At 43.2% G+C, this 17,146-nt stretch overlaps 1 protein-coding gene across 1 annotated transcript in view; it reads right to left on the reverse strand.

Annotated features, from left to right (window-relative positions):
• Positions 1–16,511, reverse strand: part of LOC126199711 (myrosinase 1-like) — a 51,372-nt gene extending 34,861 nt beyond the window's left edge. Inside the window, exons 1-2 of the mRNA XM_049936638.1 lie at positions 16,349–16,511; positions 6,700–6,833 (exon numbers count right to left, since the gene is read on the reverse strand). Of these exons, the coding sequence (XP_049792595.1) occupies positions 6,700–6,833; positions 16,349–16,511 (297 nt within the window). The remainder of the gene's footprint in view (positions 1–6,699; positions 6,834–16,348) is intronic.
• Between the last annotated feature and the right edge of the window lie 635 nt (positions 16,512–17,146).

The raw sequence follows: 17,146 nt of genomic DNA on the forward strand, positions 1-17,146 counted from the left end.
GTACCAATAGAAGAAATGATCGATATCTACAAGCAGATGGCATGTTTATTCCGTCCTTTTATGCCCTTAAAAATCAGCAGTTAACGGTCCTTAATTACCGCCACTTTGCATTGGGCTTCAAACCGGAAGATCTTTGGTTCGGTGGGTAAGCAGAGAGGTTGTAGTCCACAGAAGTTCGTGGAGATATTCCCCTAAAAATTAGACGTGGCGGTACGGACTTACTGTGTACGTTGCTTTGAAACCAGCGCCGTCATATCAGTAGCCCTAAACATTAGAGACTACTGTTCACATTTGGTTATTATTCTTAATTTCTGTCGTGTTCACGTAACAGTTGTTTTAAATAGTAAATGTTAGATTGCTTTCGTGAATAATACAGAGTCAGGAGGGCATTTTCTGCCATTTTTCTGCTCTTAAAGGCATATTAGATCCTGTTATATGACGCATTCCTCCTCGTAAATATAAATTTCTTTTGTTGCGTGTTTCAAATAAACAAGAAGCGAAATGTGTGAAATGAAAAGGCTGCTTTCTCAATCCAACATTTGCTTTAATACGGAATGACGAAACTGATTTCCGTTTACGTCCTCTTCCCGAAAATGCTGAGAATGTATTTCGCTATGCCTGGACGGTTTGCTGAATTTCCTTCAGACAGCGTTCACTAAGAGCGCTCTTTGAGTTGTACTGACGAAAAATCTGAATTCAAATTACAGAAATGAAACCACTACAGTAAAAGAAAAAAGCGGGACCAAAAGTCAAGTACATAAAAGAAAATTTCGCTTGAAAGAGTCCACTTATAAATGAAATGTGATGCCTATGCACTTTATATTGTAAACAGAACGACTAGTTTATCTGAGAACGATGCAAGCTGGTATTTTTCAACATAACACTTCCACTAGAAGCTGGGGCTACACCTTTATGGAGAAGCCGAACGTTTTGAGTTGAGTGGGTATAGAGGTAAAATAAGAGGAACTGTAATGACATCCCAAACTTGAAGCCGACGTCCTCTATGTTAGCTGCTGCAAATATTAGTCTCTCGCAGAAGTGTTTTTATCACAAATTCCTCATTGCACCTTTTACAGGTGTACTTATCATTCTAATTATAGGCTAAATTACAACGGAATCACATTTCATTCGTATGTGGACTCGTTCAAAAGATATTTTCCTTTAGATAAAAGAATTTTGGTTGTGCTTTTCTGGTTTACTGTAGTGGTTTTATTTCTGCCATTTGACCTTATATTTCCTATCAGAGCAACTCGGAAAGTTCTCTGGGTGACCGCTGTGAGAAGCAAAGATTGGAAACTGCCCAAACAAAGCAAAACATGTTCTAAGAGGTCTCAGGAAGAGGATATAGACAGAGTACCAGTTTCGTCCGTGCATGTTAATAAAAAAGCAGGTCTACAAAAGCAGTCTTTTCACATCACATAATTCTCTTGTTAGTAATTCAAAACATATAACAAAAGAAAGTACTTTAATGACACGAAATATGCCGTATTACTGATTAAGTGTGCATTTGGGACCAGAATGTTATTCACGAAAGCACTGTAACATTTGCTATTTAAAACAACTGTTGCGTGCAACGACAGAATTTAAAGAAGCAGTCGTAATCAGTGGTCTGGTAACGCTTTGTGGTGCCAACATGGCGGTGCTGGCTTCAAAGGATGGATGCCGTGAATTCAGGGTGTGAAGATGTGAGGCTATGCATATGCTACTAAGGATTTCCTAGTCTGCCTCCAGTGAAGTTTGTCCAACGAGTCTTATTAAGTTATTTTTGTCATCTTGCGATTTTTAACTTGTTGAATGGTGCAATGGGTGTTTTTGATTGCTACCACGTGTGGTTAGCTGATGTTTTTGTGATGTTTAATAATATCAGTCGCGCTCGTACATTTTTTCTTCCCGCTTAGTCGTTTGAATAACGTTTATATATTATTTTCGATAGTTCACGATCTTGCATTACATTTTAGCCAACTTTTCTTTCCCGATTGTTCCTTTAAATCAGTAATCTCCAAAGCGGGAATCTTGAACTCCTAGTAGCTCACAGTACTTTTTCGGTAGATCGCGATAACGTTGGCTAACTTGGATCGCTCCATTGAGATCAGACCGCGCTAACGGCAAGAGCTGCATGTTTCTCAGGCGCAGTTTCCATTGTCAGGAATACTATATTGTTGTCAGGAATACTGTATTGTCAGCCTCACAGTTCAATGTACACGCTTGAGGTTGCTTACATTGTATTTTCAAGTGAATGTCAGATGTTTCTAACGTGGATAGTTTGAATTACACATTGGTACTAAGCTAGGTTCATTCTAACGGCAGCATGTTCACACAAGACGCAAAAAACTTCTCATTGGAATTCGAAATGGGAAATCTATTGCTTCTTTACCCAGGTAAAGAACAGATGTGTGTGTGTGTGTGTTTAGTGTACTATGCAACTGTATCGGTTGCGATGAAAGGGAACGTCGAACGCACTTCAAATCAGTTGGCTCAATCTGCCCCAAGAAAGGAAGAGGTAAGGCAATCTTAATGCTCAACAGTCAAACTTTTCAAAACCATTGCACAAGAATAAAGCAGCAACTGAGGCACTATTTCGAGTTCCAAAAATTATTGCCTAGAGTATGAAACAATGCGAAGAAGGTGAATTAATCAATACTACAATCAACAGTCAAACTTTTCAAAACCACTGCACAAGAATAAAGCAGCAACTGAGGCACTATTTCAAGTTTCAAAAATTATTGCCTAGAGTAAGAAACAATGCGAAGAAGGTGAATTAATCAATACTCCATTTTTAGGAGTTGCAGATTCATTATTTGAGAGTTTCAAAAATAAGATTTAATTCTAACTCATTTCATATTTACCAGAAAATGTAACGTTGTACACAATAAACAAACGAATGATTTTACTGAAAAAGTTCTTATTTCTGTCCTAGATTGTTTTGGTATCTCACTGGTACGAGAGCTCAGAAGCTTTATAAATGTAGTGACTACTGTTTTAAACCAACCACCGTGTTTCCTCTTTCATTTCAATAATTTAAATGAAGTTCTTTAACGCTTCCAATGAGTTACGTGCGTAGTTTTTCATAATTAAATGGTCTTTTTTTTTAAACTGCCAGCACGTAACAACAGACGGCGACACGTGTTGAACACGGTGCCTAGTATGCGCTCCATAGTGTTCTCTGATTGATTAGGAGGGGGTGGGACGTCAGACGGGTCGACTTAGAGCAGGAGAGGCACCACAGGACATTTTAATTTCCACTGTCTGTACTTTTACAAATAAATTCATAAAACTTCATCAGCATGACCAGAAAGGATTCAGGATTCACACTCATAGCAGTGGAAATTCAAAAACATAACAAAATAATTTTTTTATATGCGAAGTTTCATCATTTTTTCACTTACTATTGGCTGCATCTATTGCTGTAGGTATATTTTTCTTCGTAAGTAAGAGAGATTCCTCGATGAATTTGGCACAGCATACAAACCATACTTAAGGTGTATGAAACTCAAGAATTTTCCAAATCTATTTAAAACTGTCATAAAAATTGAGATAATTAACTATAAAATTTGAGTTTTTTTCTAAACATGAAGTTTAAATGTAACAGCTCATTCATTTTTTCATAAATTAAATAAATTCTAAATGTTCATACACCTTTGCTTTGTATGCTGTGCAAAATTAATCGAAGAATCTCTCTTACTTATGAAGAAAGGTGTACCTATAACAACAAATGCAGCCAATAGTAAGTGAAAAAACGATTAAGTTTCATAAGTAAAAAATTTTTTTTCTTATGTTTTTGAACTTCCACTGCTATGAGTGTGAATCTTGAATCCTTTTTGGTCGTGCTGACAAAGTTTTATTAATTCATTTATAAAAGTATAGATAGTGAAAATTAAAATGTCCTGTGCTGCCCATTTGACGTCCTACCCCCCCCCCCCCCCCCCATTTAAAGAATCAAACCCGCAATCTAAATTGCTCCCATTCTTGTTTACAACTAAATCTTTATCGACTTCAGAAAATTAGGCAACTGTGACTTTATTCTGATGAAGTACGAAACAGACTCATAATTATTTGGAACGAATGTCAGTTAAAATGATGCCGATCTTAGTCCTTTGCCATTATCGCTTTTTTACATGGGGTCAGCATGTTAATTAACGGATTTGGGATTGTAAGTGTTTGGCCAGATTTCATTCCTGTGAGCACTCCTTTACCCCTTGCGACGGAATTTGTGTACCCCAACTGCCTCCGTCATCCATGTAAAAATCTGTGAACGTTTGGAAATGTTCGCAAATTTGCAAATAGTGTAACTGAAGGGGCAGATGGGCACCCGCCCTCAATTCAGCTAGATGGACATAGGAAACAATTAATGCAACAATTTTTGCACAAAATAAAAAATATAATACATTCCTACGTAAACACTCTGCATCTTATCATTTTTTCATCTTTTCTACAGATAAATACGTGTAAGCTGCACGTCATTTTATCTGCGTTTATGACTTTGTCTCCTGACTTTGGCGCAAGAAGCTAACAATCAGATTATGAGCAAATAAACATAATTTTGCAGAAGCAAAGTTAAGGAGTGCTTCCTAGTCAATTTTCAGATTTCTCATTGTTGACGGGAAACAAGGTACAAGGCGAAATCACGGTTTTTCCGGTGGTCAATCCCGTCCTTTAAAATATTTAACAGGGGAAAGTGTGAAGCGCATTATTTGCTTAGTAGGTGCTACTTAGTAAAAGCTTTGTTGTAACAATTGCATTAAATATCGTCCACCCCCAATTGCAAACAAACTTGTAAAGCTCCTAATGTCATTTTATTTATAGTATACTAAGTTTTGCAGTTATCGGACCATCGGATTCTAGTACCCGGGCTTTTGATAGAGATCACGCTTTGTTGCGAAATAAACCTGACCATTTGCCTAATACGAGCACGTGTCTCTTATACTTTTAAATTATTAGAGCTGTTCAGTTAAAAAAATGGAAAATTTCACTTTCAAACAGTAACAGTACAAGTCAAACTACTTTCTTTTATTGCTCCTTACAAAGCCTAAACTCATCCAGTCCCGTGTTAACAGTTACGCTCGTTTCACATTCATTTAGAAGTAGCCACTGCTACATTGCGTCTCCACGTTAATTAAATAAATAATCACTGATATTGGAAGACTTTTCATTTATGTATTAGTGTCAATATGCTCCTCTACGAAAATTATTGATTCATAACACGACACTGTGCATGGGGGCTTAATTATATATATAATGAATGCAAATACTTTTTAATTTTTTAGTAGCTGTCTGTCCGGTTACGCAGTCTCGTAACCGGTTGGCCCTGACTAGTTTTACTCCGCAATCTGACTGCATAGAACAACAATAAAGAATGAAACGAAATTTCCGTTAACACAATTAATTAATTAATTAAGTCCCCAGCAACTATGAAAGCTACGAAAGAACAAGGCACAAGTGTAGCTGTTCTGTGTGTGGAAGTGTGATTCAACGTACACATCTGGCACGGTTCTTCCTCAATAAGACCAGATATTTTAAACACCATTTATACTGAAGTAATTAAAAAAAAACAGAAATACTATAATTACACATAGAAACCAGAAATACAGTCTAATACAAGAAAACGAGCCAGATGCTTTGTTGACTGAACCTGTGACCAAGAGACATTATTGTTTACGACATTGAAATAATGAAAAAAAAGAATTTTTTACCTTAATATATATTGACGAAAAGCACACTCTGATCATTACAGCATCCCCAATCCAACAATATCTGGTGTCTAGCCCATCAAAACAATATGGCAACATCTGAACAAGCACTCTCCATGGGAACTTCTCAACAACGACTCACCACTGCTACATCTCAACAAGCACTGCCCACCACGACTTCTCGACAAGAACTGCCAGTGGAGGCGGCGGAATAAAACTCTTTGGCGCAATCTCTGGCGCTGTGGCTCAGTGTAGCCACCTTTCAACTGTTTCGAACACAAAGCTCATTACTAATACGGCGCGCGCCTTTCCCCGAAATAACTGAATTATTCAAACGCTTTTCTCCTATGAAGTGACGTAACAGTTTCAACTCTTAACTGTACTTTCCCTCAGTATTTTCACACTGTTTATCAGAGGTGGTGATGCGCTCGACTACTCCATACCGAAGCCCAACAACGACTTTCTTGCACACACAAAGATGGCGCGTGTCCAATGGCGCCGGCGCACCGTTTCCATAGAACAGCAAGACAATAGTATCTCCTCAGAGAAAATGTAGGCTCATGTGTGAAAGTTCCAGAAGACAGCTACAAGTTAGGAGTGCAATAAAGATGCATTAGAACATCAAAGGTAGCAGTATTACTTACAATTTGCTGTAGAAGGAATGGTCTACCAGGAGACGTTCGCCCCAGTAATTTGGACGCTGCGTGGGCTACAATTAGAAACTGTCCGTCCAGATGCGCTCTGCAACCCGTCCAAGTTTGTCTACATCGTTTTGTTACACATTGTATGACTGAACACGTGCAATAAACTAGTACTGAAAACAATTGTCTAATTTAGTTAACAGCGACGTGACGATATCAGCTAACAGAGCAATGTGTTATATTTCGAAGTTCTGAGAAATGTTTGGTTATGCAACGTCCCATCAAAGGCCCGTCACAAACCACCTGTCATCGAACATGAGTTAGGTGCCACATGTTGACCAGTCAGAGGTGTTGCCAGCGTCGATACTCACGTTGATGCCGACGAGCAGCTGCACGTCCTCCTTGTACTTGTGGTACGAGTCGGCCGCCACGTCGCCGTTCTTGCCGTCTGACGTCGCGTTGGGCTTTGTGTGCAGCATGTGGTCCCAGATGCTCTCTCCCTTGCCTGAAACACAACATGTCTACCGTCATCCAACCAGCATTCTAGTGTCCTCCATAAATTCGTCCATACATTTACTACATTCTTCACAGACGTCCACCATCTCCCTCGGATTTTATCCACAGACCCAAACCCCTAATTACCATTACTCTACTCGTACATCTAAGCATGATTTAGGACACAATGGAGGAGACGCCATAGCCCAAGGATACATCACCGTCATTACGACAGTAGCATCATCACAGGATACTAGCTTTAGATGCGACATTGTCTTTTCAGCATCTCCCCAAAAAATTACACTACCGGCCATTAAAATTACTACACCACGAAGATGACGCGAAATTTAACCGACAGGAAGACGATGGTGTGATATGCAATTGATTAGCTTTTCAGAGCATTCACACAAGGTTGGCGCGGGTGGCGACACCTACAACGTGCTGACATGAGGAAAGTTTCCAACCGATCTCTCATACACAAACAGCAGTTGACCGGCGTTGCCTTGTAAAACGGTGTTGTGATGCCTCATGTAAGGAAGAGAAATGTGTACCATCACGTTTCCGAATTTGATAAAGTTCGGATTGTAGCCTTTGGCGATTGCGGTTTATCGTAACACAACATTGCTGCTCCCGTTGGTCGAGGTCCAATGACTGTTAGCAGAATATGGATTCGATGGGTTCAGGAGGGTAATACGGAACGCCGTGCTGGATCCCAACGGCCTCGTATTACTAGCAGTCGAGATGACGCATCTTATTTGCATGGCTGTAACGGATCGTGCAGCCACGTTTCGAACCCTGAGCCAACAGATGAGGACGTTTGCAAGATAACAACCATCTGCACGAATAGTTCGACGACGTTTGCAGCAGCATGGACTATCAGCTCGGAGACCATGGCTGCGGTTACCCTTGACGCTGCATCACAGACAGGAGCGCCGGCGATGGTGTACTTAACGACGAACCTGGGTGCACGAATGGCAAAACGTCACTTTTTCGGATGAATCCAGGTTCTGTTTACAGCATCATGATGGTTCCATCCGTGTTTGAAGACATCGCGGTGAACGCACATTGGAAGCGTGTATTCGTCATCGCCATACTGGCGTATCACCCGGCGTGATGGTATGGGGTGCCATTGGTTACACGTCTCGGTCACCTCTTGTTCGCAATGACGCCACTTTGCACAGTGGACGTTACATTTCAGATGTATTACGACCCGTGGCTCTACCCTTCATTCGATCCCTGCGAAACCCTACATTTCAGCAGGATAATGCACGACCGCATGTTGCAGGCCCTGTTCGGGCCTTTCTGAATACAGAAAATGTTCGACTGCTGCCAGGCCAGCACATTTTCCGTATCTATCAGCAACTGAAAACGTCTGGTCAATGGTGGCCGAGCAACTGGCTCGTCACAATACGCCAGTCACTACTCCTGATGAACTGTGGTATCGTGTTGAGGCTGCATGGGCAGCTGTACCTGTACACACCATCCAAGCTCTGTTTGACTGAATGCCCAGGCGTATCAAGGCCGTTATTACGGCAAGAGGTGGTTGTTCTGGGTACTTATTTCTCAGGATCTATGCACCCAAATTTCGTGAAAATGTAATCACATGTCAGTTCTAGTATAATATATTTGTCCAATGAATACCCGTTTATCATCTGCATTTCTTCTTGGTGTAGCAATTTTAATGGCCAGTAGTGTACAGGGTGTTTCAAAAATGACCGGTATATTTGAAACGGCAATAAAAACTAAACGAGCAGCGATAGAAATACACCGTTTGTTGCAATATGCTTGGGACAACCGTACATTTTCAGGCGGACAAACTTTCGAAATTACAGTAGTTACAATTTTCAACAACAGATGGTGCTGCAAGTGATGTGAAAGATATAGAAGACAACGCAGTCTGTGGATGCGCCATTCTGTACGTCGTCTTTCTGCTGTAAGCGTGTGCTGTTCACAACATGCAAGTGTGCTGTAGACAACATGGTTTATTCCTTAGAACAGAGGATTTTTCTGGTGTTGGAATTCCAGCGCCTAGAACACAGTGTTGTTGCAACAAGACGAAGTTTTCAACGGAGGTTTAATGTAACCAAAGGACCGAAAAGCGATACAATAAAGGATCTGTTTGAAAAATTTCAACAGACTGGGAACGTGACGGATGAACGTGCTGGAAAGGTAGGGCGACCGCGTACGGCAACCACAGAGGGCAACGCGCAGCTAGTGCAGCAGGTGATCCAACAGCGGCCTCGGGTTTCCGTTCGCCGTGTTGCACCTGCGGTCCAAATGACGCCAACGTCCACGTATCGTCTCATGCGCCAGAGTTTACACCTCTATCCATACAAAATTCAAACGCGGCAACCCCTCAGCGCCGCTACCATTGCTGCACGAGAGACATTCGCTAACGATATAGTGCACAGGATTGATGACGGCGATATGCATGTGGGCAGCATTTGGTTTACTGACGAAGCTTATTTTTACCTGGACGGCGTCGTCAATAAACAGAACTGGCGCATATGGGGAACCGAAAAGCCCCATGTTGCAGTCCCATCGTCCCTGCATCCTCAAAAAGTACTGGTCTGGGCCGCCATTTCTTCCAAAGGAATCATTGGCCCATTTTTCAGATCCGAAACGATTACTGCATCACGCTATCTGGACATTCTTCGTGAATTTGTGGCGGTACAAACCGCCTTAGACGACACTGCGAACACCTCGTGGTTTATGCAAGATGGTGCCCGGCCACATCGCACGGCCGACGTCTTTAATTTCCTGAATGAATATTTCGATGATCGTGTGATTGCTTTGGGCTATCCGAAACATACAGGAGGCGGCGTGGATTGGCCTCCCTATTCGCCAGACATGAACGCCTGTGACTTCTTTCTGTGGGGACACTTGAAAGACCAGGTGTACCGCCAGAATCCAGAAACAATTGAACAGCTGAAGCAGTACATCTCATCTGCATGTGAAGCCATGCCGCCAGACACGTTGTCAAAGGTTTCGGGTAATTTCATTCAGAGACTACGCCATATTATTGCTACGCATGGTGGATATGTGGAAAATATCGTACTATAGAGTTTCCCAGACCGCAGCGCCATCTGTTGTTGAAAATTGTAGCTACTGTAATTTCGAAAGTTTGTCTGCCTGAAAATGTACTGTTGTCCCAAGCATATTGCAACAAACGGTGTATTTCTATCGCTGCTCATTTAGTTTTTATTGCCGTTTCAAATATACCGGTCATTTTTGAAACACCCTGTACATACGCATGGACACTGCATGCGACGTCCACGTGTCTGACTAGCAGTCATTCCTCGTCATTTGCCGCTGCTGTGGCCTGCACTGTTTTATATCGACAGTAGGTCCGTGCTAATAACGTTCTGGGTGATCAGTGTATACAGACACTATGTCGGATGTCTTTGTAGTCGAACATCTATTACATCTTTTGTAAGCGGTTTGCAGCTTTCTCTGCTAATTCATTTCGTTTAATTAAACCTGTTGTCATCCTTGAACTTTATACAGGACTTCTCATTCGATAGTTAGAGAGCCTTTTCGCAATCGCTACTAACTTTCTTTACAGCCTCACCTCATTAATATTAACAACAATCATGTATTTGAAAAATCAGTCGTACATCATCATTTAAACAAAAGAAATTCTTCAAATTGTCTGTGGAAGATTTAACTGAGTAGCTCAAGAGAACCGGACACCACACCGGATGCTGCTTCTGCACTGGGACATCATCATCACCGAGACATCAAGTTGATGGACATTGAGAATCTTTGTGTGTCCTTCATTGGTACTGGTGGATATAATTACGGCCCCTCACTTGCTCTGAATTCAAAGTGTAAATCTGGAAAGGCGCGTGTAACCTGTGACAACTCAGGGGAGGGAATATGCAGGACCATAGAACGCTAGTTGTGAAGACCAGTAACACTTGTTTCCAGCAGGATGAAAAGGTTACTCAGTTTTCGAAACAACTAATGTCCGGCAAAACAGTTACCTCTTGTCAGTATTGTTCTACTGTAAACTCTGCTGGTGACACTTTCAACGACGTGTCTGAAAGGCTGCAAGGGAATGACAGTATATTCTTCCTCAAGAGCTAAAGCCGAAGAAGGTAGTGATGTCGGACGGTGGGGTCTGGAGCGAAGTTGATGTTCTAACTGATCTGGACAGGCCAGTCCATTTCAGGAATGCTACTGCCCACAAATAATACCCTCACTGGTGCTGCATTGTCATGCTGATATAAATAATCATCATCGCCGAATAGTGCCTCTACCACACGCACTATGGAGTGTCATAAAATGTGTTCATATCCTTCCACATTTTGCATTTGCTCAAAAGCAGTAAGGTAAGCACATCGTAACCGTGACAAACAGTCCCAAAACCGAAACATCACCTACTGTGTACTTCACTATAGAAACTACACAAGATACACTATGTGATCAAAAGTATCCGGACACCTGGCTGACTGACAAGTTCGTGGCTCACTCCATCGGTAATGCTGGAATTCTGTATGGTGTTGGCCCACCCTTAGCCTTGATGACAGCTTCCACTCTCGCAGGCATACCTTCAGTCAGGTGCTGGAAGGTTTCTTCGGGAATAGCAGCCCATTATTCACCGATTGTTGCAGTGAGGAGAGGTATCGACGTCCGTCGGTGAGGCCTGGCACGAAGTCGGCGTTCCAAAACATCCCAGACGTGTCCTATTGGATTCAGGTCAGGACTCTCTGCAGACCAATCCATTACAAGCATTTTATTGTCGTGTAGCGACTCCGCCACAGGCCGTTCATTATGAACAGGTGATCGATCGTGTTCAAAGATGCAGTCGCCTTCCCCGAATTGCTCTTCAACAGCGGGAAGCAAGGAGGTGCTTCAAACATCAATGTAGCCTGTGCTGTGATAGTGTCACGCAGAACAACAAGGCGTGCAAGCCCCCTCCATGAAAAACACGACGACACCATAACACCACCGCCTCCGAATTTCACTGCGGGCGCTACACACACTGGCAGATGACGTTCACCGGGCATTCGACATACCCACACGCTGTCATCAGATCGTCACGTTGTGTACCGTGATTCGTCACTCCACACAACGTTTTTCCACTGTTCAATGTATACGCTCCCTACACCAAGCGAGGCGTCGTTTGTCATTTGGAGCGTGTTGTGTGGCTCATGAGCAACCGCTCGACCATGAAATCCAACTTTTCTCATCTCCCACCTAACTGTCATAGTACTTGCAGTGGATCCTGGTGCAGTTTGGAATTCCTGTGTGACGGTCTGGATAATTGTCTGCCTATTAGGCATTACGACCCTCTTCAAATGTCGGCTACCTCTGTCAATCAACAGAAGAGGTCGGGCTGTACACTTTTGTGCTGTACGTGTCCGTTCACGTTTCCACTTCACTATCACATCGGAAACAGTGGACCTAGGGGTGTTTAGGAGTGTGGAAATCTCGCGTACAGGCGTGTGACACAAGTGGAACCCAATCACCTCACCACGCTTGAAGTGCGTGAGTTCCGCGGAGCGCCCCATTCTGCTCTCGCACGATGGCTAATTACTACTGAGGTCGCTAATATGGAGTACTTGGCAGTAGGTGGCAGCACAATGCACCTGATATGAAAAACTTGTGTTTTTGTGGTGTCTGGATACTATTAATCACATAGTGTAGCACGTAAAGTAGTTGAAGCATTCACCAAAGCCTAACCGTGCATAGTGCATAGTGGATAGTGTGATACACCCTTACACAGCACTAGTTTCCAGTCATCCACTATCCAGTCGTGTCGCTCTTTACAGCACCTCAAGCGTCGTTTAGCACTGATTACAGAAATGTGTGACTTACGATGAGCTGCTCAGGCAATCATTTTAACTGCTTATGCAGTCTTGGGGCTGGCTGTTAGCTCTTTGGGACTCACCGGTGAGTGATTCCTCCCAACGCTCCTCCGCAATGCTCGACAGTCCCCGTCAGTCAGTATATGAGGTCTGCCTGCCCTTTGTTTAGCTGTGATGTTCGCTTCGCGTTTCCACTTCACAGTTCACATCACCAACAGCCGACGTAGGCAGCTTTAGGATTGAAATTTCCTGATACAGCGACTAGACCACTTTCGAAGTCACTGAGCCTTCTTAGCCGACGATATCTGCTGTTACTGCCTCCCTACTGACAACACAGTACTCCTCGCCTCCACTTATAGCGGCGTGTCCCCTTTATGAATGTCGTACCTTTGCTGATACAGTTCTAACAACCATGCAACTCCTTTTACATCCTCACGACTCGACCGAATGTATAAATCCTCCAATACCTCTTCCATCTCTTCTAAACTCTGAAGTCAAAGCCCTGCTATTTAGAATGTATATTTAAGGTAATTAATTAAAGCCGTGCCGGCCGGGGTGGCCCAACGGTTCTAGGCGCTACAGTCTGGAACCGCGCAACCACTACGGTCGCAGTTTCGAATCCTGCCTCCGGCATGGATGTGTGTGATAGGTTAGTTAGGTTTAAGTAGTTCTAAGTTCTAGCGGACTGATGACCTCAGAAGTTAAGTCCCATAGTGCTCAGAGCCTGCCAATTAAAGCCGAAGAGCTGATAGCGAAGCACTGAAATTCTCAGTGGAGGAATACCGGCACAGGTAGAGGGGCCTACCGTATGGAAATATGACAGCACCATTTACGTAACACTTCCACGAAACTGAAAACTGTACTGAACCGTTATTCGAACTGACCTCTAAGTAAGGACTTCCTATCGAGTCCCAGTCTGGCACTGAATTTTATTCCGTCAGCGTATTTTTAAAAAATCCTCGCTAAGTACACTGAAAAGATTCACTGTGCGAACGTCCTCTAGGCTATGGATGAGCCGTATCACAGCTATGTCTGTCCTTCCCTCAGTGCCAAATGAGCAACACATGCAGGATAGGAGAGTGTAAATCCGAATGGTATCTGTATTTCGACATGTACCAGTCTTCTATTGTGGGACTGTAGCAATAACGGACGACAGCAACCGTCGATGGCCAATTGCGCTCGAGTTTCGTAAACATATCACGCCTCTGTGCAGTAGCACGTGCAAACGAACTGTTACTGCAGTCAGTAGCTAGCGAAGGCGCCAATCATACATTCATGGGAGTTGCAACAACACCCTCCCCCCACCCCATGAAGATATCCGCTTCAGATGGAGATGAAACGTTGGTTTTCTTCAAGAAACACATTCGACCACGGCATAATATCCCGAAATACTTTAACAAGCGTGATACTGTCATTTTTCAATCACCACAGCTGCACTTGCACGTAAGACCAGTTCTTCACGATGAGCAGCCTCTACTAGGGATAGACCATAAGAAATGAACCGATCTTGCGCTGCACCATGAGCTTCCAAAGCCGTCTGATTTCACGTTATCTGGACTTTTTTGAGGAGGTTTGCGGAAGATTCCATCCCTGTGCATCCCCTTCAAACAACACGGGTAATCTCCGATGCCACATATCAACAGCGCTGAATGGTGTAACACCGAACATGCTCACAACAGTGTGGGATGAATGTGACTGTCCTCGCGATGTTGTCTTACGTCCATTGAAGTCCACATTGAACATTTGTGAACGGCAAATTAAAACTTTGATCGTAAACTTAATTATGTTTGGGTTCACCACGGTTGTACATGCGGTGATTGCTTAGAAGTCGTAGCGATGATGGAGAAGAGCAAATGAATCAGCTGAGCCAACGGAGCCTGGTCTGGAAACGACCGAGTTGAAATTTATTAGCGAAATTCGTTCTTATATCTCTGACAGTGTAATACATACAGCGGCACTACTGCTGCTAAAATTGCAGGCTGGACAATCTCGATGGGTGCTTAAGTGTAGAGGTCCTTACTGCTTGTTGCGTTCAGCCAATGGTTCTTGCATCTGCTTACAGCAGATCCTCTTTTCCCCACATGTGTACTTTTCACGGCCTTTCTCACCACAGACAGATTGCCAAATAGTAGCAGTAGTCGTGTTTGGGCCAATGATAACGCCCATGCTAGAGCTGTGAAGAGGCAGCAGCAAAGATTACCAGTCAATGTTTGAGCAAACATAGTCAATGGTTACGTATTAGGACCATTTCTTCTTCCTCTATGCTGAAATGCGCCGGTGTACACAGTGTTCATCAGAAATATACTACCCTCGTTTCTGGAACGTATTCCACTTATTATTCGTCAATGGACGTGATTTCTATGGTATCGTGCAGAGATCGTGTTGCTGCACCAAATTCGGCAACGCAAATCGATACCACGGACATTAGCTAGGGCTCTCTGCAGTTTGCAGAGGCGTGTGGAAGGCACTCCTGAAGACCGTGCCTGCCCCATCAGCTCTGCAGTTCCCTCGTTCTAAGGTCACTATTGTGTCGCACTAGCAAGAGGCCTCCCCACTTCGAGATGTCCTCTTCAGCAGTCATCAACATCGAGTAGTACAATGTTTGTGAAGTCTGAATTGGACGTACATGTTTTTCAATGGTATACATTACACTGCAGGAGAACAGGATGCTTTGCTAATCCATTACAGTCGCAAATTATTCAGCAGTCATGAGGTAAGCAAGTGTGTCTACACAAGGAAATCTTTTACTCATTTATGTAATACAGTTAACTAATATTTCACGAGTTCTAGTTTGATGCGCCACCTCACTGAACAATCAAAGAATCAACAGCTGTGGCCAAACGAAAGCAGCCTCGCCTGGTCACAACAGTTACAACGTGATGGAGCCCCACCTCACTTTGGATTGAGGGTCTGTGAACACTTTGATCAGAAATTACCCGATAAATGGGTATGCAGAGGAAGTTTTGTGTTGCGGACAAGCCTGATTTCACCCCATTAGATTCCTTCTCGTGGGAACATGTGAGAAGTCCTGTGTAAAAGACAAGACTGAAGAAGATCTCCTGGCAACAATTCTCAAGAATTACTATTACCTGCGACACTGTGCAAACCATTCCGTGGATAGTAGAATGTATACAACAGAACTTTGTGCGAAGCTTCCGTACCTGCACGCTGGGGGACGGTATATTGAACAACTGTTGTAAATGCAGCAACTTTCTAGGCTTGTACAGGTAAATGAAATTCATTGTTATGGTACCATCTCTGACATAAAATTACGTGCACTATTGCTAACCCATCAACAGGGGAAATTAAAGCTATTGGGCAGTATTAAGCAAGAATTCTGTAAGTCATAATCAGAGTTCGGAAGTTGGGCCACACTCAGTTTAAGCACTGTGTGAGGCTAAGATGGAACTTGAGTAGATTTTCGCTTGTACTTTTCCACTCGGTCGTTTCCAGACTAGCGTCCCATACCTAAAACTGCTGACTGATGACCATAGATGTCAAGTCCCATAGTGCTCAGAGCCATTTGAATTTTGAACCTAAAACTGCTACATTTACGCTTCATCAATCCTGAAAGTTTGAAAAATCTTCACGGAATCAACCTCTCTGTTCAGCATTTCATGAGTAACTGCAGTCAGGTACGTGACTTATTCTGGGGCAACACCGATGGACATAACATGGCGTCACGATACGTGCTCCAATTGCATCTACTCACCATCCTCATTCCAAGCGCCCTCTATCTGGTATGCAGCGGTGGCGGCGCCCAGGTAGAAACCGTCTGGGAACTGGTTGGCGGGTCTGCCGGATGACTTCACGGGCACCCCCTGCGCCAGGCAGAGCAGGGCTGCCACCACCACAGGTACCAGAGTTCGCCTCATCTTCAGGTCTCTTCACCTGGATGACTGCGATAACTGTTCTCGCCAGCACCCGTGTTTATATACATGCGTGAGCTCAAATGATAACAGACACTAGGACCTACCAAATATCCCTGCTTATCCCTGTGTTGCAAATCTTAAGGGAAAGATCCAACGTAAGTTTTAAATTTATTACTGTAGATGACTAGTATGTTTTCAGCATCTCGGTTGAGAAAAACAGCACCCCACGTCAAAGTAACAAGCTAAGAAGTACTTAAGACTTTGATACGTTTTCTAAAGCTATTTAGAATGGGTGTGTCACAGTACGATGTAGATAACTGCTTGCATACGTAACGAAGGCACTGCTCAGATGATGTTCAGATAACCCAAAGTCAGACAGATCCATCATAATCTCTGTCAGTCCACAATAAGATGGCAATTTATTTGTTTTTTTCAGTCCAGCACGGTATCGGTAAATGTCACGCGATGTGAAAAGTTGAATGAATCATATAATTGACAGTAATTTCTTGGTTTTTGCATGTCAGCTACAAGTACCGAAAAGTCACACAAGCACGTGAGGTCTGCTGCATGAGTGACATACACGACAGGTCATAATCGAGCTCTTGTGTGATTTAAGAGTAACTAGACGCTGGGCTTTT

This window comes from Schistocerca nitens, chromosome 8 (genome assembly GCF_023898315.1).
Source record: "Schistocerca nitens isolate TAMUIC-IGC-003100 chromosome 8, iqSchNite1.1, whole genome shotgun sequence".
NCBI classification, from domain to species: domain Eukaryota; kingdom Metazoa; phylum Arthropoda; class Insecta; order Orthoptera; family Acrididae; genus Schistocerca; species Schistocerca nitens.